Genomic DNA, 26,901 nt, shown 5'->3' with positions numbered 1-26,901 from the left:
GATCTGATGTGATGTTAGGAAATCGTGAAAACTATATCCCTCAACTCTCTACAGTAAACTAATTTTAGAATTAAACCAGCTGGAGTGAAGACAAAATCGTATTCTCGATGCAGGAGTATAATCCATATTAACCTACGTAAAAGCATTGATATAAATATATCACATATCATTTACATTGTACCAACTTATTTAAATATTGAGCTATAACGATTTACTGAAGTGTGTCAATATTTGTGATAAGATAATACTTTTGTAGACATTTTACATTTAAAAGTGTCATCAGGAAGATTCGGTTTTTTTTACCAATATCTGGAGAAATTCAATTCTGAAGAGGAAAAATTTTATGGACATCGGTAAGTTATTCTAGCACAAAACAACCTTAATTTCTACATTTAACGTGCATATTTTGAATCGTTTGTGTATATACTCTATTAATATATCAAACAGTATCATGTATGGATGATTTGAAGATTGGCAAACTAAATAAACTTGATCTTTTTTTTGGAACACTGTAGGATGAAATATGATTTATCATTCATTACAAGCTAGCTAATGACCTTTGCAGTCCTATGGGAACGAACTGTCCGCCTCTCCTTGCCGATCTCTTTTTATGCTCATATGAGTCGGAATCCCTTCAGACATTTGTCGAAAAGCATGAACTTTTCTGATTGGTTTCCATTAATATATCCTCTAGAACTAGAAATTAAAGAAACAACAGACACGTCTTCCTCTGTCACATTTTTAGACATATACCTCGAATTTGACATCAGCGGTCATCTCAGTACATGAATCTATGACAAACAAGACGATTGTAATTTTGTAATTATCAATTTCCCCCACCTTAGTAGCAATAAACCAACTGCACCTGCATATTGGATATACATTTCCCAACTAATTCTGTATTCAAGAGCTTGCAGCTGCTACTCAGACTTTGTAAATCGTCACCAGTGTCTGAGCAGAAAGTTGATGAACCAAGGGTATGTCAAAGAACGTTTCGTCCTTTTTCTAAGAAAAGTTCATCGGAAGATACCATGACCTTGTTGATAAATATTCCGTATCAACTTCACTAATAATGCACGAAGGTCTTAAGATTACAGATTATAGGTACTGACGTTGTTTATATAATAGCGTGTTATATTATTCTTTTATTTGTCTATGTATATTAATACTTTTACTGTTAAGTCTATTTTTTTGGTAATATCCATTTGACGTGGCTCGGTAGTTATACATCCCGTCATTGTGTTATTGTGCTATGGTAAATTTTGGTATTCTTGTCTGTCGTTTTTGGTAATGTGCTTTGTCTATACATGCTATATGCCTTTTTGTTTTTCTTTGTTGATTTTTTTGTTTGTTTTTATAGTGATTAAGATTATAACACAATGCTGACTGCAGTACCCCTATTTTTGACATTTTACATATTATGTCCGTTTGTTTTGTTCACACATCGTTGTTAATATAACGGAATTTTATGCGACTGTCGTACAAGTGACAGGTTTAGCTAGCTATAAAACCAGGTTTAATCCACCATTTTCTTCACAGGGAAATGCCTGAACCATGTAAGCAATATGACAGTTGTTAGGCATTCGTTTGATGTGTTTGAGCTTTTGATTTTGCCATTTGATTAGGGACTTTCCGTTTTGAATCTTCCTCGGAGTATTTTTCTTATTTTACTTTTTGTCCAGTAAGTTATCCTTTACATATCTAATACTCAAAATATATTTTAAAAGAAGCGGAAGGCATAGACGGGATAGTCAAAGTCATAAACCGAAAAGAACAGAAAATGACTTGATATAAAAACGAAAACGACTAAACACAAAGAACAATGTACTTAAACACAACATATAAAGCTCAGAAATGATCAACACGAACCGAACGAAAATTTGGATTGACCTCATACTCTTTGGAAAGGTAAGCAGATTCCTGATCACACTTGGCGCTTGTCATGTTGGCCATGCAAGTAGGAACATTTATCTACCTCTTTTGTTGTTTTTAATTTACCTTGCAAAGCTCTCTCTTGCATTTTATATGTATGCACTAAATACTTAAATAACCTCGAATTTTCTTTTATTGAGATAAAACCTTCTCATGGAAACACTAAAATTTCATATAATTGATAATTATTGCATCATTGCTATCTATAAATATTTGCATTCTATAATAATGCATTAAATTGCTAAAAAAATCAGTTGCCACACAAATTTTTAATGAGTGTCATTATTTGCTGTGCTCGTTTTCGATCGTCTACAATATAACATATCGATATTGCATGAACAATATTAAGATGTTTCAACATTTTTTTCAACCATATTTGAACAAGTATCCACCAACAAATATAAAGGCAAAGTTAGTATTGCTTAGTCAATACAGAAGAACTGCACATTTAAACTGTCAATTTGTCACCAAGTTAATCCTTTATTTGAAAACTGCTACAGTCTGTACAACATATTTTAATCAAGATCAAACTTAATGATGTTTTCCTCCTGTTTAATTTAGTTTTTAGTCACTAACTCAATAGTTGCCGTATACGTCCAACAATTAAATATTGTATACGTCAAAGAGCATACATTACACATGAATGTTTAATGTTTTTCTATACAAACGAAACAAGTTGAAAAAAATGTAGGCCTTTATTACATTTAAAGTTGACAAACAATAATGTGTTTGGCAAACACTGATCATATTTCTTTTTAATCATTAGCAGGTCAATTTAAATGAATAGTATAGGTCTACTACTCGCTCAAATGATCTAATCGTTAAATACCTCATGGTCAATTAGTTATATGTTTGTATATTAATTACATAGAAACCATGTTCAGGGACTCTTTAAACATAATATTTTTTAAACTTTATTTTGCATTAGTTTGCGAAAATATTTGAGTATATTAAACAGAATTTTCCACTTTGCTAGAAAGATGTTGCAGTTACAAAATAATTTTAATTTCTGTTAAATGTCATACGAGGTGTATGCATGTCACCGTTGTCATTGATTATATTTTCTAGTTGAGTTTGAAAAAGTGCTTTACTTCTAAGTCCCGCGTAGACAAAACGCCCGACTGGAGTTATAAATCATTACTCTGTGATATATGCTGATCTTTCGTCATTTGTACAGAAACGGAGTTGAATAAACTTTGACTTCGAACCAACTGTGCTCCCCTTTTTGCCGATTTATTAATTTATTCAAATAAGGCTGACGTCTTATAGAGAAGGGAAAAAGTTAAAGTATCCTTATATCACTTTTCTCTGTACAGATGATCTCTTACTATATGATTTAAAATGGTGTGAATTGTTGAACGCATCAACCCCATCGAACTTGAGATAAAGGATACAACAGATACAGTTAAATCTGTTTCATATCTTGACTTACATCTAGAAATCGAAAATGAGGGTCGGTTGAAATAAAACTTTAGAACAAAAGAGATGAGTTCAGCATCCCAATTGTGAACTTTCCATTTCTATGTAGCAACATTCCAGCAGCGCCTGCATACAGAGTATCTTCCAGTTGATACGATGTTTCTTTAATAGAGGGTAGCTGCTCACAAGGAAACGATTTAACCATGAGTTCCAAGTGGCGAAGTTGAAATCATTCCTTCGTAAATAGTACGGACGCCATTACGAGTTGACTGTTATGGAAAGTCTGTTTCACAGATGACCACGGATATGTTCCATTGTCGTAACTACAATCTCGTCCATTTTCCCCAAATGCGACCTACCGAATTAGACATATTTGTACTATATAAACAACACTGAGGGTGTCACATGATGAGCAGGGTTTGTTTATCCTTCCGGAGCACATCAGATCACCCCTAGTTTTTGCAGGGGTTCGTATTGCTCAGTCTTTGGTTTTCCATGTTATTTTGTATACTGTTGTTTGTCTTTTTCTTTTTTATGTATGTTATCAGTTTTATTTCGAGTTTGAATGTGCCTTTGGTATACTTCGCCTCTCGTTCAGAAAACAAGCGGGAAGAAGAGAAAATTTACACAACATGTGGATATCTCTATCAAAATACCTCTTGAAAAATACCATGCACCGTTCACCTTAATCAAATGGACAGCTGTCATTATAATTTACTTGAAAGTGACCCAAATGCTTTGTATCCATCTGCTCAATGAATAAGAGAAGCTTCTTGTGTTTCCAAATAACCCTTAATCAAACTTCAATTGTAAATTCTTTCTTTTTCGCGCCTTCCATTTTTCTACGCTCATGTGCGTTGTGACTGAAATAAACCGTAAATTCTTTTCATGGGTAATTTAATCTTTTCCCCTCTAGGAATGTTCATTTGTTCATTTGAAGAGATTTGCATGCGCTTCTTTTCGGACAGTAAACAAATATCCAGAAAATTACTGATGCACAGCTAGTAGACTATTTGATGTAAGTTCATTTCTGTTTCTTCTGTGTTTTTTTTTTTCGTGAAAATTGCAAACATTTACATATTATTCAATATAAAATGGAATGCATATTTCAAAATAAATAATGACGGTGAAAATGTGTCCCCCATGGTGCTCGTAATACGCGATTTTTGATTAAGTGTGCGTTTATCTGAAGACTTCCAATCACGAAACTTGTTAATTTAAAAGATAACTTTCAGAAAATTACGTAATCAATTGTCAATAATAGAATGTAGATTGGTCAAAGATCAAGATGAACGTTTTTGCGGAGAATATGGGTTCTACATCTATTGTTTAATTTTCAGGGTCTTATAAAATAAACATTAAATTACATACTGACAAGAAGTAAAACAAGTATATTTATAGAACTAATTATGAAAAATCAATAGCACTATGTTGAATATAACTTATAATATGAAATTCGAAGCGCCATATGCGTGAATAAAGCAAATTATGAAGCACCTGCACACATTCTAGTTAATGATTTTTGTATTTTTGCTTTATCTTCAATTTTCTGTGTTTTTTGTTTTTTTTGGTTTTTTAAAGGCCGTTTTTTTATTTTATTTTGTATTGGTTTCAATTATAAACGTCAGTTTTTTTAGAACTGTTATCGACATTTAGCTCCAATCAAAGACGTAATTTTTCAAATACAAATATATAATACGCCACCTGTTTTAAAGGGGCACTAGCTACGAGATATATAAAAAATCTAAAGAATGATATTTTTTGTTCAATCATTAATGAAAGTGAAATAGTGAAATAATAATTCGTCTTTAGCAGCCATTACGGTTCAATTTTGTCAAATTAAGCTAAGATGGATAGTTTATTTCTCATAAAACCATGCAAAACAAAGGTTACAGAGAAGTTTAAAACATCCATACAAAATATAATTAAATATATAAATAAAAATAGTTAAATAAATAAATAGAAATATAAGAATACAAAACAAGTAAATAAACCTGTTTAAGTAAACATTGATGATGAATTATTCACTCGCAAGTGAATAAAACGACCTCATTGAATCCGTATTCAGGTGAACTACAATTTAACCCCTTACCTAGAGATGGATAACGCATGAATTGTGCGTGTTTCGTTATTTAAAGGAAAAGAATGTCAACATTGAAAGTGAAACAAGGGTAAATCATTTGATTGACTGATTCGATCCACAAAAAATCATTATTATACAGGTAAAAACGATGATTAACATATATTTTTAATCTGTAATATGAAATTAAACAGACCTAGAAAAATCCAATTGCACGAGTTCGCTTTCTATTTGTATCTATATTTATGTTGATATCGCTTATATGAACATCGGAAGTCTTCGGAGGTCAACTCGATGGTTAATTAGATGGTGTCAAGACTAAAATACACACGAAACGAAGCTCCATATTATCGAGCCCATGCCCTATAAATTGTTGATTTCAGACTTTTTATAATTTGGATAAATATTTTACATGGTTATAAATCAAATATCAGAGTTTGAGTCAAATCGGTGAACTTGAATTTGACAGCTAGTACCCCTTTAAAGGTATCAAATTCGTCCTCAGAACTGCCCTCGGAAATTTAAAAGTTCAATGTCGTATTCTCTCAATTGCGTCTTGTGAACTATATTTTAAGAAAGTTAACAAAGTGCCCTTCTGTTGTTTGAAATGAATAGACAGTTAATTCCCTAACTCAACAAATCAATTGAATACAAAACACAACGGTTCAATGAATACGTTGACAGATTGATTTAAATGTATTTTCGTTACATTACGGAAGATATATGTTCTTTTGAGATTAAAAGGAGTTCGTATTTTGTACGTGTTTGTGTTATTTTCGATTATAAATACTTTCTTTTAATACAGTAAGGCAGTTATTATTTGTTTTTTTTTTTTTTCTTAATTATCGTATCAGAGATAAATATAATTAATACTAATAACGTAAACATATTGATATGAAAAAAATCATTAAGTAAGCTCGCCTCTCATGGTAACGGCGATAATCAATGGTAAAAATCATCTAAGCATGTAAGTCATGCTATTCACAATTTATACATATTTATGTTGAACATCTAGTACAACATGTACAAGTTGGTAGATTTGTAATAACATTGAATGCTGATGTTCTTTTATGTATATTTGTAATAATAGTAAATGCATATTTTAAAGATTCACAGTTAGTAGGAAAATGTTTGTTTCGTTGTTGTTCTATTAGTTGATGTGTTTTCCTCGGTTTTAGTTTGTAACCCGGATTTGTTTTCTCTCAATCGATTTATGACTTTTGAACAGCGGTATACTACTGTTGCCTTTATTTGTTTGTGTTATAATATTAAATGCAAATATGTATGTTAAACATCTAGAAGTTATATTTATACTAATATTAATCGCAATATCAATATTGATTATCAAGTAAATATATCTGTAGTACTATCGGCGAGTATCAAGGGAGGAATCAATCGACAAAAAAGTGGGACTATATTCAACAAATACACACAAGGTTATTTTTATATCCTTTCATTTAAATTATAATAAATTTATTTACAATAACTGTATATTTAAAAAAAATACTCTGTATCATATGTTCAACGGTAGACATAGTTGTCACTAACCTAGACTTGTTTGTATGATATACTTCTTTCAAGTGACTTTATAATGAATTGAATCATTATCCCATACGGTATGCAAAAATTGTTGAGTGATATTGCGGACAAATAAAAAGGCATTGTGTATGATAAAAATAATATAACATCTACAAAGGCTTAAAACACATGTCTTACGTCTATCTCTATATTCGCCTTACGTGACAAGGTAACACTACGACTACTAGTGTTATATTTTGATTTGGCGGATGTGGTCGAGAAGTCTAGATCGCTGGACATGGCGCTAAGCAAGTGGTGCTGTAGTGTATCAAAGGTGTGATTTCAAACCTCGTTCAGGTACAAAAATTTGTCAGCATAAAATATACTTCGACCACTGTTGGGTTTTAATTTTCAGACTACCAGAAATAGTCAACTTCCACATACAGATGCAGGATTCATGTAGTTAAGACCGTTTGATGATTATAAGCATTGCGAATAGGTATCATAACAATTGGGTGAGGAATACTTATGCGTGAGAACGGAAACGAAAAATTCAGCAAATGTTATGCTTATAACGTGGCATAATTCTACAACAGTAAAAATGACGCCATCCAATTTCGAACTTGGTCTGTGTTTTGTGGTAATAATCATTGTGAATAAGTTTCATAACATTTGTATGAGGCAAAATAAAGTTAGAGAACGAAAACCGATTTTTTTGTGGACGTACGCGACGGACGGACGGACGGACGGGACGAACGGGACACTTTGGACAGACGGGACACACTGGACAGACGGACAGACGGACAGACGGACGGAACGGACTAGGGTAAAACTGTATGCCTTTCCTTTACAGCGGGTATATATAAGACAAAAGGTGTAGCTAAAAGCTTGACAAAGCATTAGGGAAATATATTCGTTTAAATGTCTTAATTAATTATTATGCACTTTTAAGTTGACAGAAAGATCATATCGATTATAGCTTTTTTGTATTAATTAAAAAGAGTTCTATCATTTAGATACAAAGTTCCATGTATACATGTTAAATGCATTTGGGGCCTTAAATATGTGTGTTTAAACGATTTGCAAGATCAACAATAATTTTGAATATTTTTAGTTGGGCAATTCTTTTTTAATAACTTGTAACACCATTAACACCAACATATCACATAGAAGTTAATGAAAAAAAAAAATGTTCAGACCCTAACATGGATATGACTAGAAAAATCAGAAAAGCATGATGTAAACAGGACGTACGACAAAAGAGGCGACAGAAAAGAAAGGAACATTCAAACTAATAAGTGGAAACTAGACTGACAACGAAAGAAAAGACTAAAGGGCAAACAAATCATGCAAAAAAAGAAAACTATTGACTTAGCAATACGAACCCCATCAAAAATACAGAGTTGATCTCAGGTGGACCGGTAGGGTGAGTGCATCCTGCTCTGCATGTGGCACCCGTCTTGTTGCTCTTGTTGCTCATGCTAGAACTAGTCAAACAATAAGTCTAATGCGTAAGTCACATTTGGGGAAAAGAGAAGGGATTGTAGTAAAGACAATTGGAACATATTCGTCGTCAGCTGTGAAAAGGTCAACCAACTCGTTATGACGTGCATAAAATTTTAAAATGGTTGATTTCAACTTCATTACTTGGAACTCTTGGTTTGATAGCTTCCTTGTGAGCAGCAACTAATCTCTATCAAAGAAAAGGAACTATACGCCCTGGAATATCAACTGGGAAATATATTCTCCATAAGTAGGCGCTGCTTAAATGTTGCTTCATATACAGTTTTTTTCTCAACCTACCCTTATTTTCAATTTAAGAACTAGTCGTGATATTAGGAGTCTTAACTGTAAATGTTGTATCTTTCATTTGAAGTTCGATCGGATAGATGGCATCAACTCAATCACCAAACTTTGATTTATTTTTGAGAGGACATCATCTGAAGTTAAAGGATAATGCTAGCTTCTTTCTATTATTCACAAGAAACTGTTGCATGCAGCCTGCCTCATATGAATAAAGGAACAAGTCGACAAGAAGAGAAGCACAGTTGGTTCCCATGGTAATACCAGTTTATTTGGAAAATTTACTTCCTTGCAAACGTTACAAATATGATGTCACGAAATCAAGCATCTTCTTCATGATGTCAGTTTCAGAGACTTTTTGTTGGACACAAAGTGACTTTTTACAAAGGTTGATTTGTCCTGCCTGAAGACAAGATACTTGTTCATTCTATTTTTACGACCAACTCTTTCAATTTGTCTTTTAGTTTAAAATGGGGAATACTAGTATAAAGAGTAGAAAGGAGAATATTGAAATACTACTGCAAGATGAAAGAGTTTTAGATTGTATGCACTCTTACAAACGACCTTCGTTATATATATGTATCTTATACAGTAAGATATATCCAGTACATTATCTTTGGTTGAAATTCCAAAGAAACATAGAACAGACCTATGATTGTCTAGAATTTCTACCTCGGTAAATGTCCTAGTGGTAAATGTTGAGTTTCCAAGTACATTGTCAGCAACTAATTCGTTTATGAAGCAGTTTATGTGATTTACACATAAAACGACGTTGTTCGGGGCTTTAACTGCGGGGACAACAGCACACATGTCATTGAGATAGGACAGGTAATTGCAACATTTTGGGTCTGTAAATATTAACGTAGCATGTGTTTTCATAGATCCCATATTTTTGTTTTATACAGATTTGTATCGACGACCTCATAGCCGTTATCCATCCGAAAAGTATCTGCGTCTTCTTTCTCGTGTTATCAAATTGCATGGAATGATCCTCGACCGATTCATCTGAATTCGGACAATATGTTTACAATTGATAAGAAAAGGATCACGATATTTTGCAGAGAAGAGTTATTAACAATGTTTAGTTCACCAGTAATAACATGGCCAGTCGAAATATATCTTGTATATTTGAATTGGGAACTAGCATACGTGCAATCGGGGAGATCAATATTGAGATCATGTAGCGCGAGCTTGTAATTGGACATCAATATTCAGATATATTTACTGCGGAAAATTCAGTACTGTTCAAACAATAAGCCTTCAGTCAATCTAATTCTGTTCAGTAGATTTTTAGACAATGCAATAAACTGCTGATATGAACAGATCTTACAATAAATTCACCATGTTAACCAGTGCAAGTCATCAATTGTAAATATTTTGATTGCCATGTTTGTATTTCGTTTTGTTTTGTTGCGTCACAAGCCGTTGGTTTTCTCGTTTTAAAAGTTCCACATTTTGTAATTCTAGGCACCTTTATTGCACAGTTCATATTATGATTACTGTTAAAGCTGTAAAGGTGCTTACATCTCAGAAAGTAACATCTTTAAGTAATAATGATAGATATGTATGTACGAGACGGACACACACATATCAATATTGAGGTTATCTAATTAACTTTAAATTCCAATATACTCAACACATTATCTTGACCTACCACAATAGCACCTTGCCACCAAGAAAAGAATAAGTATTGATTAATCATAACATAAAAATGTCTTTCTGCGATGATCGACTTGGCATTGACTTCAATTTCATGTTTTACGTTTTGAGTCAGTCTGTTTCTCAGTTTCAATTAGCAGTAGCTAAAAAGACTCATTATAGATACCAGGCTTGTAGTTTTGTACGCACGTTATAAAAAGTCCCAACCTTTTAAAATGTGAAAAAAAAAACAATTTAACGTTAATACAGTGCAGTTAATGTTAAACGATATGTAAAATGAACAAAAAAGGACGGAAAAAACGGAAAAAACAACAGCAGATAACGAAAACAAAATAAACCAGTTAAATTACCAAACAATAAAACTAAACACAAATTGACATGAAAGCAATTCACCAAACTCGTTTTAGCAAACAAAAGTTCTGAAGAAGAGATTTGGAAGCCCAGACACGATATATATATCAAATATGTATAATATGATAATTGTTGGGATTGATATTATAGCTTGTGTATGTATTATTATATTTGCAGTTCTTGTTTAATATTAGGAAGGACAGAATATATCTACCAAAGATAAATGTTTAAACGAAAAGAAATCAATGTTATATTAAACATAACAGAATGAACGCGCAAGCTACAATTAGTCCATTAAAACTGATAACAACACCTGGTTTACAGATACAAGACGATCAGAATAAAGTTCCAATGATTACAGGTACCCAATAGATTTTGAACAACACGTGCAATCTTATTGTTAAGCATGCAGACCTATTTGCATTATGATAATTGATTTGCATTGCAAATAAAACATGCAATTCTGCATGAGAAAGAGTTTATCTTATATGAGTATTCATTGTATCGGAACGACACAAAGCACTGGATTTTTAAAGTGCTAGTAAACAAGAAAATAATGAATGGAAAGACTTGTATCCTCGCTTAACACATTCTGATCAGTCTTTCCTGTTTAATCGACAGTGCCGCATGTTTAAGAGAAAAAAATAGCATATAACGATTTTAATTGTTGCGTTTGATCTAGCTTGGCATCTTAATCACGATCACAAGAAATTGGGTAAGGAAGCAATGAGTTGGTTTACTTAGTCCAAAATGTATGGTTGCAAACGTGTGCATAGCTTTAACATGTCAATTTATAACTGCTTACAAAACATTTTAAATAATTCCAACTTTAAATCAGTCAAGGATACAGTTGATGCAATTATTGTTTATATTTTTGAAGATTTAGATTATAATTACCTGCAAGTTTACGTAAAATCGTTCCATTTAGATTGTGTGATATTTCCATAATCTCTCCATACAAGTAACTAGATATTGTTACTAGTATTTGTTTTACCAATCATATAATATTAAAGTTTTTGGAGGGTAAATAACCTACCAGGCTCATTCAAAGCAAGTACGCTGCCACGTAACCATTAAGGCGATCAATTTCATATTTGTTAATGTAGAATGGTAAACATATTATATTTTTTGTGTGCCCTAGTTTGCTTTACTTTGATAAGATACCAGTCTATTATACCAATAAGTTGTTCTTTTTTAAAAAAGATATTACAAGGACAAGTACGATTGTTTGTAATGGAAGGCCAGAGGATAGTATAAATATATACAAGTCTAAATTGAAAACAACGTTCAAACCTATAATTGCGTTGGATAAAAACCGCAATTTTTATATGTGTGCATGCAAAACAAATTTCTTGGTAGAAGGGTCTAAATACAGCACAAAGAACATTTTCCAAAAGACCATAACAGTAAAAAAGTATATTTTAACAAAACGCATTTGACTAACAGGTGGAACAACTGATGTTCTTAAACCCTGCTGACTGCCATTGTCGATTGCCAAATAAACGGACCACCAGATGTAACAAAATGGATCTTATTATTAATTTATTACCAAACAGAGTTCAATAAACTTGCGGAAAAGATGGAATACAGCAAACATGAGGTGCAAAAATGTGTACACCATATCCGGATTTCGACAATTAATGTCTCTTCAGTGATGTTAGGGATAGAAACGGTATTTGGAAGGCCATATAATTTACCTCAATTTAGGATAGAATTTTGAATCTTGAAAGAGTCGAAATAGGATGAACGGATCATATAAACCCGAAGGCTAATATAATACAAGCCCAAACGAAAAAATATAAACAAGTCTAAATTGAAAATAACGTTGAAACCTATAAGTGCGTTTGACAAAAACAGCAATTTTTATACGTGTACATGCAAAACAGATTTCTTGGTAGAGGGGTCTAAATACAGCACATATGTATATATATACGTTGTTTTCAATTTAGACTTTTATATATTTTTCGGTTGGGCTTGTATTATATTTGCCTTCGGGTTTATATGATCCGTTCATCCTATTTTGACTCAAGAGTCTATTCTACATTGAGGTAAATTATATGGCCTTCCAAATACCGTTTCGATTCCTAACATCACTGAAGAGACATTTATTGTCGAAATCCGGATATGGTGTACAAAAATCTTTGCACCTTTGTTTGCGGTATACCATCTTTGCCGCAAGTTTATTGTTTTCTGTTTGGTATTAAATTTATAATTAAGATTCATTTATTACACCTTGTGATACGTTTATTTGGCAATCGCCAATGGCAGTCAGCAGGGTTTAAGAACATTTGTTGTTCGACCTGTAAGTCAATTGCGTTTTGTTAAAATATACTTTTTTACTTTTTTGGTCTTTTGGAAAATGTTGTTTGTGCTGTATATGGACCCCTCTAACAAGAAATTTGTTTTGCATGCACACGTATAAAAATTGCGGTTTTTATCCAACGCAATCATAGGTTTGAACGTTGTTTTCAATTTAGACTTGTATATATATATATATATATATATATATTTACTATGATTCATTTAGATTTTGTCCATTTCATGTGCTCAACCTCTCATACATTGATTTAATTCCAGGTCCCCCAGGAGATTTGAATAACGAAAAGAAAAGGTGGCTGATTATTGGGATATGTCTGCATACGATTATTTCTCCTCTGCTGAGAAAATATGTGGATCCTATTATAATTAATTTGTACAAATCATTGGTATTTAGCGACTCCATTGATACACAGGATTATCATACATATCTAAAGAAATACCCGGGAACAAATAAATATTTTCTTAATTATGAATCAATAAACGACAACAGGAAAGTACCGAAGAAAAAGATTAACAACGCATGGAAAGGAGATTACCAGAGATATAATTATAAAGTAACAAGCCATGTGGATTTGTCAAAGTTGTTCCTAAAGCCTCATATGGCTCATTACTCGGCAATTGATGAGTCATGTGACTCGTCTGCTCTGCTTAGCATGGTCATTAACATCAGTTCGTTTCCACAAACTGTGCAGACTGATGCTGACAAGGTAAACATTTTAATATATTTAGTATTATTTTCGAGATGACTTAATGAACTAGTAATAGATAAGCTGTGAGCTAATTGTTTTCAATATATTGTAATCAACATCAGTTACCGTTCCTCCGAGTGTACAGATTGATGCTGCTAAGGTATGAGTTTTCGAGATAGTTTAATAGTCGACTAATTGCATGACTCTTCGAGTCCTTTGATAGTACTTGCATCTGAACTAGATCCAAGGAGCATAACCATATAATCCATAGTATATATTTTAATATATCAAAATATGTGTAATGGCAATGGAAATTAACAAAAAATCTTTATTTAGAGAGTAACTTAGCAACACGACGGGTGCCACATGTGGAGCAGGATTTGCTTACCCTTCCGGAGCACCTGAGATCCCCCCCCCCAGTTTTTGGTGGGGTCCGTGTTGCTAGGCTTTAGTTTTCTATGTTGTGTCATCTGTACTTTTATTTGTCTATTTGTCTTTTTATTTTTGGCCATGGCGTTGTCAGTTTGTTTTCGATCTATGAGTTTGACTGTCCCTCTGGTATCTTTCGTCCCGCTTTCATTTGGATTGCACCAATTTTTAATAAAGATCTCTAAATACAATAATAATTACATCAAAAATAAACAATACAAATTCAATAATAATGATAAATAAAGATGCAATTTAAATTCAATAAACAATTATTATATGGCATTACAGTACAAATATCATGGTAATTTTTAAAATACATATATTTGTAGTTATGTTTAAATTCTGATACTGTGTTTGATTTTTAATTGTATTAGGAAGAGCATTCCAAACTTTTGGTCCACTGTACGAGAAACTATAGACTTATACAACTCTGTATTTGGTTTTGGAATTATAATATTATCTGAAATGAAAATCTTGTATTGTATTTTTGGTTTCGGAAGCTGATAAAAGACTTGACAAATATTCTGGAGCTAAACCATTCTTTGCTTTATACATTAGTAATGATTTATGATAATGTATTCTTTGTGTAATCGGCACAATGTTACATTCGTATAATAATTCGCTTGAAGTTTGATGTAAGCATGTTCGTCTAAAATTATTCTTGCTGCCCTCTTTTGCAGTTTTAGTAAACTATCTAATAGAAAGTTGTTTCAGTTTCCCCATATTGAAAAACAATAATCTAAATGAGGAAAAAAGTAAGCGTTATAAAACAGTTCTCTAACTTTGTGATTTAAGTATTCTTTATCCTTTTTAGTCAACTTAAAGAAGAGTTGACTTTTTTATTATATGATCAATATGAGAAGACCAAGATAGAGATGCATCAATAAAAATACCTATAACCTTTTCACATGTACTTTCTTTGATTTGTTGTCCATTTATGGCAAGATTAATGTTTTCATCTGATGTAACAGAAAGCTTCTGTTTAGAGCTAATACATATAGCTTTCGTTTTAGATACATTTACAGCCATTTTATTGTCATCACACCAGCAAAAGATATCTTGTAAAACCGTATTAAGTTTTTGACTGATGCAACTTTTGTTTTGTCCAATGACTGATATGGTGCTATCATCAGCAAATAAATCGGTGGTATGATTAGGATTAGATAAAGGAAGGCCATTTATAAAAATTAAAAACAACACAGATCCTAAAACGGAATTCCTGGCATCCTTTATGAAACTGACTAACTATTTTGCAATTGTTTAGATACGAGTGGACATACGCAATTCCTGGGCGCATTGTGACTTTAAAAATTGGACTAGAGAAAAATATAGAAATTGTTTCCATATAATGGGCCAATTCGTCAAGGATCTTAGTCTGAGTGACACCGAAAGGGCAAGAATCTTGGGAGAACTCAAAACATGGGTAACAAACGGTATTTAATAATTATAATATAGTGTTTGCAAAATTTACTTTTTGTCGAGGCCTTCGACATGTGGAAGCGGAAGCGAGGAATAGCGATGCTGCATTCCTTCGTCGGCGTTGTCATTTGTAGTCATTTTTGTTTTTGTATTTTACTGATAAATGAACCTTGTTAAACGTTTTATTTTTTTATCTTGTATGCAGTATACATAAAAATCACTCTAAGGTTAAGTTTCTTAGTAATTAATAACTTTTCAAACTGTAAGGACTTTAATGAAAATGAACAGAAGATCTGGGTCGATAACTCTGCTGATGGAATGCTAGTCACCGAGAGTATAATTAGATCAGTTTTCTTGCTTCGATAAAGAAATTATAACATAAACTTATGTGAAATTTCCCATTTAGAAATTAAGAAATCATTTAGAAACTAGGGTTCAAACTCCCCACGCAATGTGTACCTCAGATGAACTGGTTTTTTTGTCATACACTGGACGCATCAATCGCATGGGGAGGCATATCGTTCCATGTCACCCTTTACGATGTATTTTGAATAAGAAGTTTGATATCGTGCAAGTTTAAACCACCTTCCCATTACACTATAGCTGGACAGATTCATCGCAACCATCAGTGATGTTCAAAAACAGGGTCAAAACTATATTTTGATCAATATAATAGACACAATTCACGACATAAAAAATACAAATTATATTTCTGAGATCCAACTCACGCATGACACATACTATATAAATGACACAGCGTTGGTCATCAAAAACCTACACAACCTAAAATGTCTCATACAACACAGAATATTTTGCTATGATCCATATCAATCACAACAACATTGATGTGATCCATATCACAGACTACACAACGTATACTTCAAAAACATCAATCATAGGAACTTACATCAAACAATATGTTAGCAACCGTCATTCAACATGTTGTTCAACACACTAAACAAATAGTTAGTTATTAGTATATTTTTGCAACAGGTCTTCTTAAGCCTTACCTGAATATCAAATATTTTGTCCTTCTTTACAGGTCAGAACTATTTTCTGAGTGAAACAAGACTTGGTGCTAAGATAGCGGATGAAATACGTCAACAGACTCATGTTCTCGGAGAATATGTACAACATGGTTTAACTGAAACAGACATTCAAATTTTCAAAGTGAAAGAAGAATTACAAGATTTAGAAAACGGTTTACAGGAAAAGATAAGAAACTTAGAAAATGTATGAAAAAAAAAAAAAAAACATTTGTAACCATAAAATACCCAACACACTCAAAAAAGCGTAATTGATATATGCTAGAAAAGTCAATCCATCTTATGGAATATTATATGTCATAACTGGAAAAGAATATAGTCATAGAATTAAACAATTGGTAGATTGTATTCCGTTTCTTTACATGATATACTTTTTGACTTAACGACTTATTTCCATGTAATACGTATGAGTTTATAAGACTTGATTTGTAAGTAGTGGAACAAAAAATCCTTACTATTATAGAACATTTGAGTTTATTCCTAGAGTTTGGTGGCGTTCATGTTTTATTGCTGTATAGTAAGCGTTTTGTATAGTTATATTCACTGATGTCTGCAAATTAACTTCGTATACCCCAATTGCCATGTAGCTAATTCATATTGTGTTACGTAGGTCAATCATTCTGGTGAACATACATGACACTAGCACTTCTTTTTCTTTATGGCTGCTGATAATTGTATAATTTTCTTCACATAAGTGTATAATGATAACTTACCGGTCGACTATTTATTTGTTTATTATGTTCAATTTTTGACGACTAATATCCTTGGGATTGGAAATTTTCATGAACATTGTGGCAATTTGGACTTTAGTGGCAAGTTTTTTTTTTTCGGTCGAGGAAGCCGCGAACTACAAACCTTCGACATGAAAACTGGCCATTCTTGTCAATTTCTGGTCAAGCTGTTAACTTGTTTACTTTACGGAAAGCTAGTACAGGTGGCTCGGGAAAGATCTTGGATAGTTTAGGATGTTTTTCGATTTCTTTCTAATTTTCGCGGATTAGGTGTGATAGGTTGTCAAATTTGGGATGGTAAGTCAACACAAAAGGCACCCTCTTGTCGACCTTTTTGTCTTTATATTGTGAAAGTTCATCTCGGCTGATGTTGTTAGCACGAATGAAACATTTATCGGATTAGCTCCACCAACGATACTGCAAAAATACGGCTGCAAGAACTTCGCGGTCACCTCAAACATCGAGGCTACAAAAGAAAAGACATTGATAAAGGTTTCTCTCGTGCTAACAACATCAAACGAGATGAACTTTTACAATATAAAGACAAAAATTGAAAACAACGTTCAAACCTATGATTGCGTTGGATAAAAACCGCAACTTTTATACGTGTGCATGCAAAACAAATTTTATATATGTATAAAGAAATTTGTTTTGCATGCACACGCATAAAAATTGCGGTTTTTATCCAACGCAATCATAGGTTTGAACGTTGTTTTCAATTTAGTCTTGTTATATATAGATATATATATATAACTACTTATCGAATATTCCGTTTCAAACGGTATTGACTTTTTGTCTATTTATAATTTATTTTGGTTGCTATATATGAAATAATGGCATTTTTGTTTTTTGATACTGACTTTATCAGCAATAATATCAAGCGAGCCCGCTAGGGCGGACTGATTTTCGAGCAGATGAAATCAGTATAAAAAATGCCATTATTCCGTTTATCGGCTACACGTCATAACTGTATATTGTGGTTGAAAATGTGAAGTTAACTGAAATAATTAGTAAATCTACTTTATTGTTATGAGCCAACATAGACATCTAAATTCCACTTTACGTTAAACATGTTAAAGTTTTACTGATTGATTTGATTATCTCCTTACTGTTATAGTAATATTTCAAATACAGCTTCAAGTAAAATGTTTTTTATTCAATATTTTTTTCCAGAAAACTAAGGAACACGATGAACAAATAGGTGAGTATCACCAATTGTTCAGTTATATGATAAACATTTTCATAGGGTATTGAATATCTTTCTTTAGGTCACATTTGCTGATTTTGAACTGCTTTAAGGAAGTAGTTCTGCAATTAATGATATTTTGGATAAGTGTCGTCAGATTTAAATAAACAATACAATAAGATGTCCCAATATTGTCATTAATTGCATACGCAAGTCAGTGTTAACGAAAGGACCAGCAATATTCTTTTGCTGTTTAACATGAAAACTATAACATATGTGTTTTTGATTCTAGATAATCTCAACAAAACATCAAAATTAAGTACCTAAAGGTAACTTAACGCTGACATTATTTGGACACGTCAGTTTTGTTCTAACTTATTCCCTTCAGAGTTAAGGTTAACAGATGTGAAGGTTTTTTAAAACGAAAAATCAATATTATTTGTTTAAATTCAGAAATTCAATGTTGATGCTTTATCTTAGGTTTTTAATTTTTTTCAACGGATTCATGACTTTGCTATACCTTATACACGATAGTAAAACTTTGTCAATGTTGACACATGTAGCACAGGTGCTGCTAACCCTTTCCGTGTTTGTGTTGTGCGGTTTTTAGTTTTCTATGTAGTGTTTGTAGAGTGTTGTTTTTCTTCTTTTCGTCGGTTTTCGTTTGCAAGCCATTACGTTGACATTTAGTCTTATGAGTTGGAATATATATTTGGAAAATTCCGCCATTTTCAAATATAAATTCAATATTTTGTATAGAACAATAAAATATTGAAAATCTAACCAATGAGATACCTTCAAGGGAACTTAATATAATACGCATTGGTTAAGTAGAGTAAGCTTACAGATGTTTATATTTCGTAAATCCATTTAGAGTTTACAAAAAAGAAGAATAAATATACCTGAGGTAATCGCATAACACCAAAAAATGCGCGATGGAGGATGTGTTTACTAGGGTAAGCTTCTCCTGCATGCTATAAACCTGACTTATGTATATGTCATTTCAGTGTGGATTACAAAAGTTAAGCAATGCAATTCACTAATAAAATCAATTTAAAAGAAGTTTTACATTCTGAAGACTTACTTGGTGGCTGGGTTAAATAATAGTAACTATATCTGTCATTTTATCGCACTGAATTCCATGTTTTAAATCGAAAAGTTTTACATACCTTTCAAAATACGTATAAATATATATTTGGCTGACTAATTAGCTAGTGTTTAATGGTAAAAGAGAAAGTGGTGAAATTTGAGCAATGTAAAGTAACAAATAGTTTCATTTATATATGTATTAGTGGTCCGACAGAAAAGAAAAAAAATACCAAACAAAAAACACTGAAACACATAAACAGAAAAAAACACAATTAAAACATATAAAGAACGATATATTAAAACACCAGATAAAATCTTATTCAAGACAGGTGCTAAAATAGTATATAGCTTCCTGATATAGTATAGTAAGCAAAATCGTTTTGATTTGTGTATTGCAACTTGAATAACTGAGTTATTTTTAGGTATTATGTGGGAAGAAATCAGGAAGAAACGAGTCGAAGATCGTTATTCAAAACATTTTGGAGGTATGCATATTAACAGTTTACATGGTTTCTATTGTCAATTATCATGCAATCTCATCCGTTTGGAACATATACACTGCAAAGGCCCCAGAATCTTAAAAATCAATGTTTTCTTGAATTTGTATGACTTAACAGTCTTTAATCTGACTGAAAAAGTCTGAATGCGTATATCATGCATTGTCTGCATGTATTCTGTATTAAACATGAATGATTTTTAAATGGTTATTTTTATATGTCAAGACAAATTAGCGAAACCCAATTAGGACAGTCTTTTGAGTATTATTTCTATTTTAATTGAAGAATTGAATAAAATTTATCGGTATTTGTAGTAACAATGATCATACAATGCATATGCAAATTTGCTGGTTATAACCCCTTTCTTTGTAAACCTTAACCTCTGACCCTTTGAAATACTACTTCTTCATTTCACTAACAATAGTTTTTTCTGCATACGTCTATTTCTTATAATGTAACTATTTTTTACTTATAATTTAAACTCTGATTATAACCTTATCAATCAATGTTTACATCATAAGTAATACATATTCTAATTCATATCTGCATTACCATTACATTCAAATTACGATTATTTAAATTATTTCATGATGTTTTTTGTCAATTTTGAAAAGTTTCAAAAATAATGAATACCTACCTTTTCAAATGAAAAAAGAACAGAGTTGCTTCTTATGAAAATTGGATGAAAAACAAATACAACTTTGAGTTGAAAAATGTATTGGAACTGTTACAGTGATTTTATACAAAAAAAGAAGGTTTTACAACAAGTTTTTTCCGATAACCTTCACTTCAAAAGTCTAAAAGTATGAAAAGACCAGTTTTTGTCTTAATTTGCACGAATTTTTACTCGACATTCTCCAAAAGTATGACTTGTGTCTTAATTTTTCTTGACAAATTCTCATTTATATTAAATTTGTATGAAATTTACTCGACATATTCTCGACATTCTGAATATGGTCTTAAAATTTCTTGACAAATTCTTGACATTTGAATACTGTCTTGAAATTTCTCGACATATTCTCGACATTCTTACTTTTTCTCAGTATGGCTTGACATATTCTGAACATTTTGAATCGTGTCTTAAATTTACTTGACAGTTCCGAGTTTTACAAATCATGACCAATATTCATGATATAACTTTAATCTTTATTTCTCTTTATATGATATACTGTTGTTTCAAGTTACACTTCTCTACAACAAAAATAAAAGTTGGGCATGTAAAATAATTGAAAATTTGGGTATATAAATATTTTTACAAATGCAAATATGGCTATGAAATCTAAAGTATAAAATAATTCAAATGTGGGTGTGTTGACATAAAACAATTTCAATGTGGGTTTTTAAATAATTACAAATTTTGATTCCTAAATCTTATAAATTAAATGATTCAAACCAATCATACTGTAGACATATTTCATTCTACATTCATAATATTCAATGTTGATATGGTAAATAATTATTATACCAAAATGTGGTTTATATAAATAGCAAATTATGATGATATACAAATCATTCATTTAACAGAAGAAAAAATTGTGTAATGTCATCTGTTGGAATATATTAAGTATTACACATGGACAGGATGTTCCCCATAAAATTAAGGTATTCCACACCCCAGAGTACACGCAACTGTCAAATAGAAGTTATTGCTTTACCTGTAATCAGCCATACAACTTATCAATTGACCAACCATGCCACTACAATTTAAAAAGTTTGTTGATAGATGAAAATGAAAATCATCATTTTGATAAAAACAATTGAATTGAAATGGATTTTCTTCATCAAAATTATGAAGTTAATTATTTTAACATAAAAACAAATTGAATAATTCCCAAAGATTAAAAGAAAATTATTATCTACTCCAGGAATAATAAAAAAAAATGTATTTATAATGGGTCCCATCAATGATTTCTATAGAAATCATCGGTCTTATGAAATGGTTCTCAAACGTTACAGACATGCATAATATAGATCTAAACATTTTTTTCTTTTCAGGAAGGAGTTATCACAAATATTTATTTTTGGTAAAAAAAATATTAAATTCAACACTCAAATTTGAATAAAAATGTTTTTGGGTTGTTCTAAAAAATGAATAAGGTTTTTGAATCAAGATGGGAACAAATTCTTTGATCTAAACGAAAGCCCCCCCCCCCCCCCCCCCCTCTTTTTTTAGCCACACAAACCCAAAAGATGAATTGTGGGGTCCAAAAGAGATACAAGACACCTATTTTAGTAAAGCAAATTTGACTGGCAGTTTTGCGAACGGCAAAAATCTAAATGCTGTTTGTCAATACCTTCGACTTATATTCCAAGTGAAAACAATTACTTAAATGTTTAATAAAAATAAATCAAAATTAAACTACATCATTGTCATGGGGGATTATTCAGGGTATTCCAACTTAGTTGCACCAAAAGGGTATCTTACTATACCAAATTAATCCTTGATTCTTCAAAGTTTAGTTTAGCCATAATAAAAAGGAGTATATAACAGCAATAGAATGTCATAAACAGTGCAGAATAAGTCTGTTCACATTTCAGGCGAAATTTATACTGTTGAGATAGTGTCAAGACATATTTAAGACTGTCAAGAATGTGTCGAGACATATTCAGACATTATTTAGAATGTCAAGAATATGTCGAGACATATTCAGACATTATTAAGAATGTCAAGAATATGTCAAGACAGATCGAGACAAATTTAAGACAGTCAAGAATTGGTCGAGACTAATCCAGACTCTTATCAGATGATACAGGAAGTGTCGAGAAATTTTAAGACAATGTTCATACTGTCAAGACACTTGTCAAGAAAAATCAAGAACCTTATTAGACAAATTCATACTATGTCAAGAATTTTTAAAAATTATTCAGACAAATTAAGAATGTCGAGTAAAAATTCATGCAAATTCAGACAAAAACTGGTCTTTTCAGACTTTTTGACTTTTGTAGTGCTTTGTGAATACAATGGTGTACAGAAAACAATAGCAACAGAGTTACCCTCTGTCAAAACAATGATGAAACATGAGGTTTACATAGAAATATCTAAACATGTACCGGATTGTCTTTTAAATAAGAAGATTAATAGTAAAGTAATATTTTAAAGAAATAATGTTCCCTTTTCACATTTGAGTTGAATGACTTGATTGGGAAGTTTGATATACAATATTGTTAGTCCCAAACAAAATAAAAATAAAACAGTAAAGACTTTAAGATTAGCTCTTCCAACATAAATTTATTACACTTAAGACACATGTTGACAAATTAAGAGTGCTAAGAATAACATGAATAATGCAGACAAAACATTGTAATTTCAAAATTGTATGACTTTGTAGATATATGTTAATATTTCAATATTAGATATTCTGTGCTCTACATTTATATAACCCGGACGACATTTCTATGGTAGAGCAATATCCTACATCAATTTGAATTCATATAACTGGCATTTTAGTTTACCTCCACTCTTAAAGTAGGGTTATATTGCAAGTAGCTTGACCGTCCGACAGTTAGAATGTTCTACCGCCTGTTTGTCCAACAAATATTATCCATCTATCTAGTATAATAATCTGATGCAAACTAATAATTTAATCATTTATCAACCTCAGTGGTGTACCGATAGTGTGGTACACTCGTCTATCGGAAGATTGGTAATCTTGAATTATGTGGCAACCACACAGTGCCGATTATGGCCCCCGTTTGAGACCAGACAGCGCTAAGACACGAAAAGTGAAAAAGTCGGAACACTATCCTCAATGATGTGGAATGTCCTATCATTGTCTGAGCGCAGTCGTATACGATTGTAACATATTCATAGAGATTGGAATGGTCCGAAGAGCTCGGCCAAGCGCCATCGACAGTAAGGTGCGTCCGGTAACATCCTTGGAAACTCATCCAATTTCAGATTACAATCGTGACTATGTCGCGACAGATTCTGCTGTATCGAATTAAATAACAACAATGTTCTTGAAACAGGCATGATCTGGAGAAAATTGTCATTGCTGTTTGCTGCCGATTGAGTCAAGATAGCATCCATATCTAGTCGAATGCGAACCGTCTTTACCGAAACCATTCAACAACAAATGGAAGTTTTTAACGACCTTGACTGGCTATACAGCCCTTACACGGTCGGATCAGTCCCGGTATTTATACGGAATTCGACCATGATACCCACGTCAGAGTCCCGACGATAAATGAACACAATACGACTGAGTCTTGACAAAGCCGTTTGCAATGCGGTACATCAAACTGTGTAATGATTATGTTCCGACAGTGCCTGATGATCCCGAATATGGCGACAGTTTTCTAACGGATATCTTTGCTTAACGTCGGTTCAGTGTCTGCTCACTGTCTGATCTTTGTCGGATCCCATTCGGTAGAATCAGGAAGATGTCAGGACAGATTCTGTCGTTTTTTACTATGTGAAAATTACAAATCGGATTAGAATCGGATTGAGAACGGGATAATCCGGACAAATTCGGCTGGAAAGGGATGAATTTGGACGCTTCATAAACAATATCTGATATCAATAGAAAAGGGGAGACGGTATCATATTGACAGAAGTGAAAGAAAGTGTTCTATATGCCAGAATGGAGATATAGGAGACGAATATCACTGTATTTTTGTTTGCCTAGCTTTAGAAGATGAATGGAAAATATTGATACCAAACGAACTAATAAGCAGACATAATTTTTTTTTAAATTCAAGACACTGTCTAACTCAAAAAACCCAAAGACACTCAAACAGCTTATCAACAGTTAAATATCTCCTTCTTCTAAACTATAATTTCAACATATTAAACACTAAAACTATTTCTTTAAACATGTTTATCTATCTGTTTTGTATTCTTATATTTTTATTTATTTAACTATTTTTATTTATGTATTTGTTTATTTTTTTTTAAATATATATACCTTTTATGTAATCACATCTAATATTTTATAGACATATTTTGAACTTTTGTGTAACCTTTGTACTTGTATGGTTTAATAAGAAATAAACTATCTATCTATCAGACTTTTGACAAAATTTAATCGGGAATGGTCCTGTCAAGAAAGTAACTCACGTCATGAAGCAGACAGATTTTTGTATCAAGGATACAGGAAGATTACTAAGTAATAATAAGCCCACTTTGCATCTTTGTCGTTTAAGGTATAAATTATTATATTTTTAATTATAATAATTCTGAAAAACGGAGAAAAGAACATTATCTGAAAAATTTGAAGATAGCCTTCTCTTTATTGCATTAAAGAGGACATCATGAATAAAATTTCTAACAGCTAAGTCAACATCGGATACGTTTCAGTATCTAAAGCTCTTTTGAACAGAAAATATCCTTGGAACTAGTTTTCTTTTTTACCATTTGGTTAAACGATTAATTTATTGTACAACCCAATGTCACAAAGACAAAAATGAAGGATATTTCAAATGTTATTAAATACTAATAATGAAAGGGATTTTTTGTTAAATGTAAAATGTAAAAAACCTGAAGGCCTTTGTAATAAGCATGATAAGAGTCAAAATAATGTAACTGTAAAATTAGTGTTACATTAGTTATGTATGTGGACTTTGTCCTCTTTCACAGGTAAAACCTGTCTTATATAATCCTGGATCCCCTCTCCCCCCAAAAAAATTATTCCGCAAATAGGATGTTTAACTATTTTTAAATTATAATATACATGTAATGCAATATGCTAAAAATATGAAATACATTTCATCTTTTTGTAGGTTCGACAGTCAGGGCAGAAGATAATGAAATACGAATAGTACTTATTGGACGAACAGGACACGGGAAAAGTGCAACAGGAAATAGTCTTTTGGGTCGCAATCGTTTTCTATCAAAACCTAGTGGTTCTTCAGTAACGGAACATTGTGAACTCGGAGATTCTAAACGGGAAGGGAAAAACATAGTTATAGTTGATACACCCGGTTTATTTGATACGAAAACGACGAATGAAACTGTTACTAAGGAGATAACAAGATGTATTGCAATGACATCACCTGGCCTTCACGCAATGGTCCTTGTTGTTAGTGTCGGTCGATTTACGCAGGAAGAAGAAGATACAGTCAAACATTATGTTGATCACTTTGGTGTAGGTGTTCTTTGCTATATGATTGTACTTTTCACTAGAAAGGATGATCTTTCGAAATCAAATATATCGATTTATCAACACGTTAAAACTGTTCCGGAGTATCTTAAAACAATACTTGGTAAGTGCGGGGATAGATTCCTTGCGTTTAACAATGAAGCGGTTGGACAATCTCAATCAGAGCAAGTTGATTCCTTTTTTAAAATGGTAGAGTCGATGTGCGAGAAAAATGGCGGATCTTGTTATACAAACGAAATGTACGAAGAAGTAGAAGATGCACTACAAAAGAGGATGCGAGATGATAAGGAGGCAAAGGAAGAGCAAATGAAAGAAGAAACAGAAGCAAAAACAAAACAAATACAAGATAAATACGCGAAAAAACTAGAGAAAGAAAAAGAAATTGTTCTGGAATTAAAAAATACCCTAGAATCGAAGAATATAGAATCGGAGATAGACAAAAAAAATCTACAAAAACAACTCGAAGAAGCAAACAAAAAACTTAAATCAGAGTGTAAGAATAAGGAAAAAGAATTACTGGAGCAAATAAAGAAAACTGAAAACAAATTTAAACCAAGAATGACCGAAAATGCGTTGAGAAGGAATCAAAGAAATTATTTTGAAAACGAAGCACCATTTTGTCAGATATTATGA

The 26,901-nt window shown here is 32.1% G+C and overlaps 1 protein-coding gene across 1 annotated transcript; it reads left to right on the top strand.

Moving 5' to 3' along the window:
* The first annotated feature begins 258 nt into the window (after positions 1–258).
* On the top strand, positions 259–26,901 carry LOC127736825 (uncharacterized). The gene is made up of 8 exons (XM_052247416.1): positions 259–353; positions 10,940–11,123; positions 13,340–13,788; positions 15,464–15,632; positions 16,661–16,851; positions 18,569–18,596; positions 20,093–20,155; positions 25,889–26,901. The coding sequence occupies exons 2-8, from the start codon at positions 11,030–11,032 to the stop codon at positions 26,899–26,901; spliced, it is 2,007 nt and encodes a 668-aa protein (XP_052103376.1). The 5' UTR covers positions 259–353; positions 10,940–11,029.

Source organism: Mytilus californianus, unplaced genomic scaffold, assembly GCF_021869535.1.
Source record: "Mytilus californianus isolate M0D057914Y unplaced genomic scaffold, xbMytCali1.0.p SCAF_38, whole genome shotgun sequence".
Lineage (NCBI taxonomy): Eukaryota > Metazoa > Mollusca > Bivalvia > Mytilida > Mytilidae > Mytilus > Mytilus californianus.
This window is presented reverse-complemented; position numbering and strand designations above follow the sequence as displayed.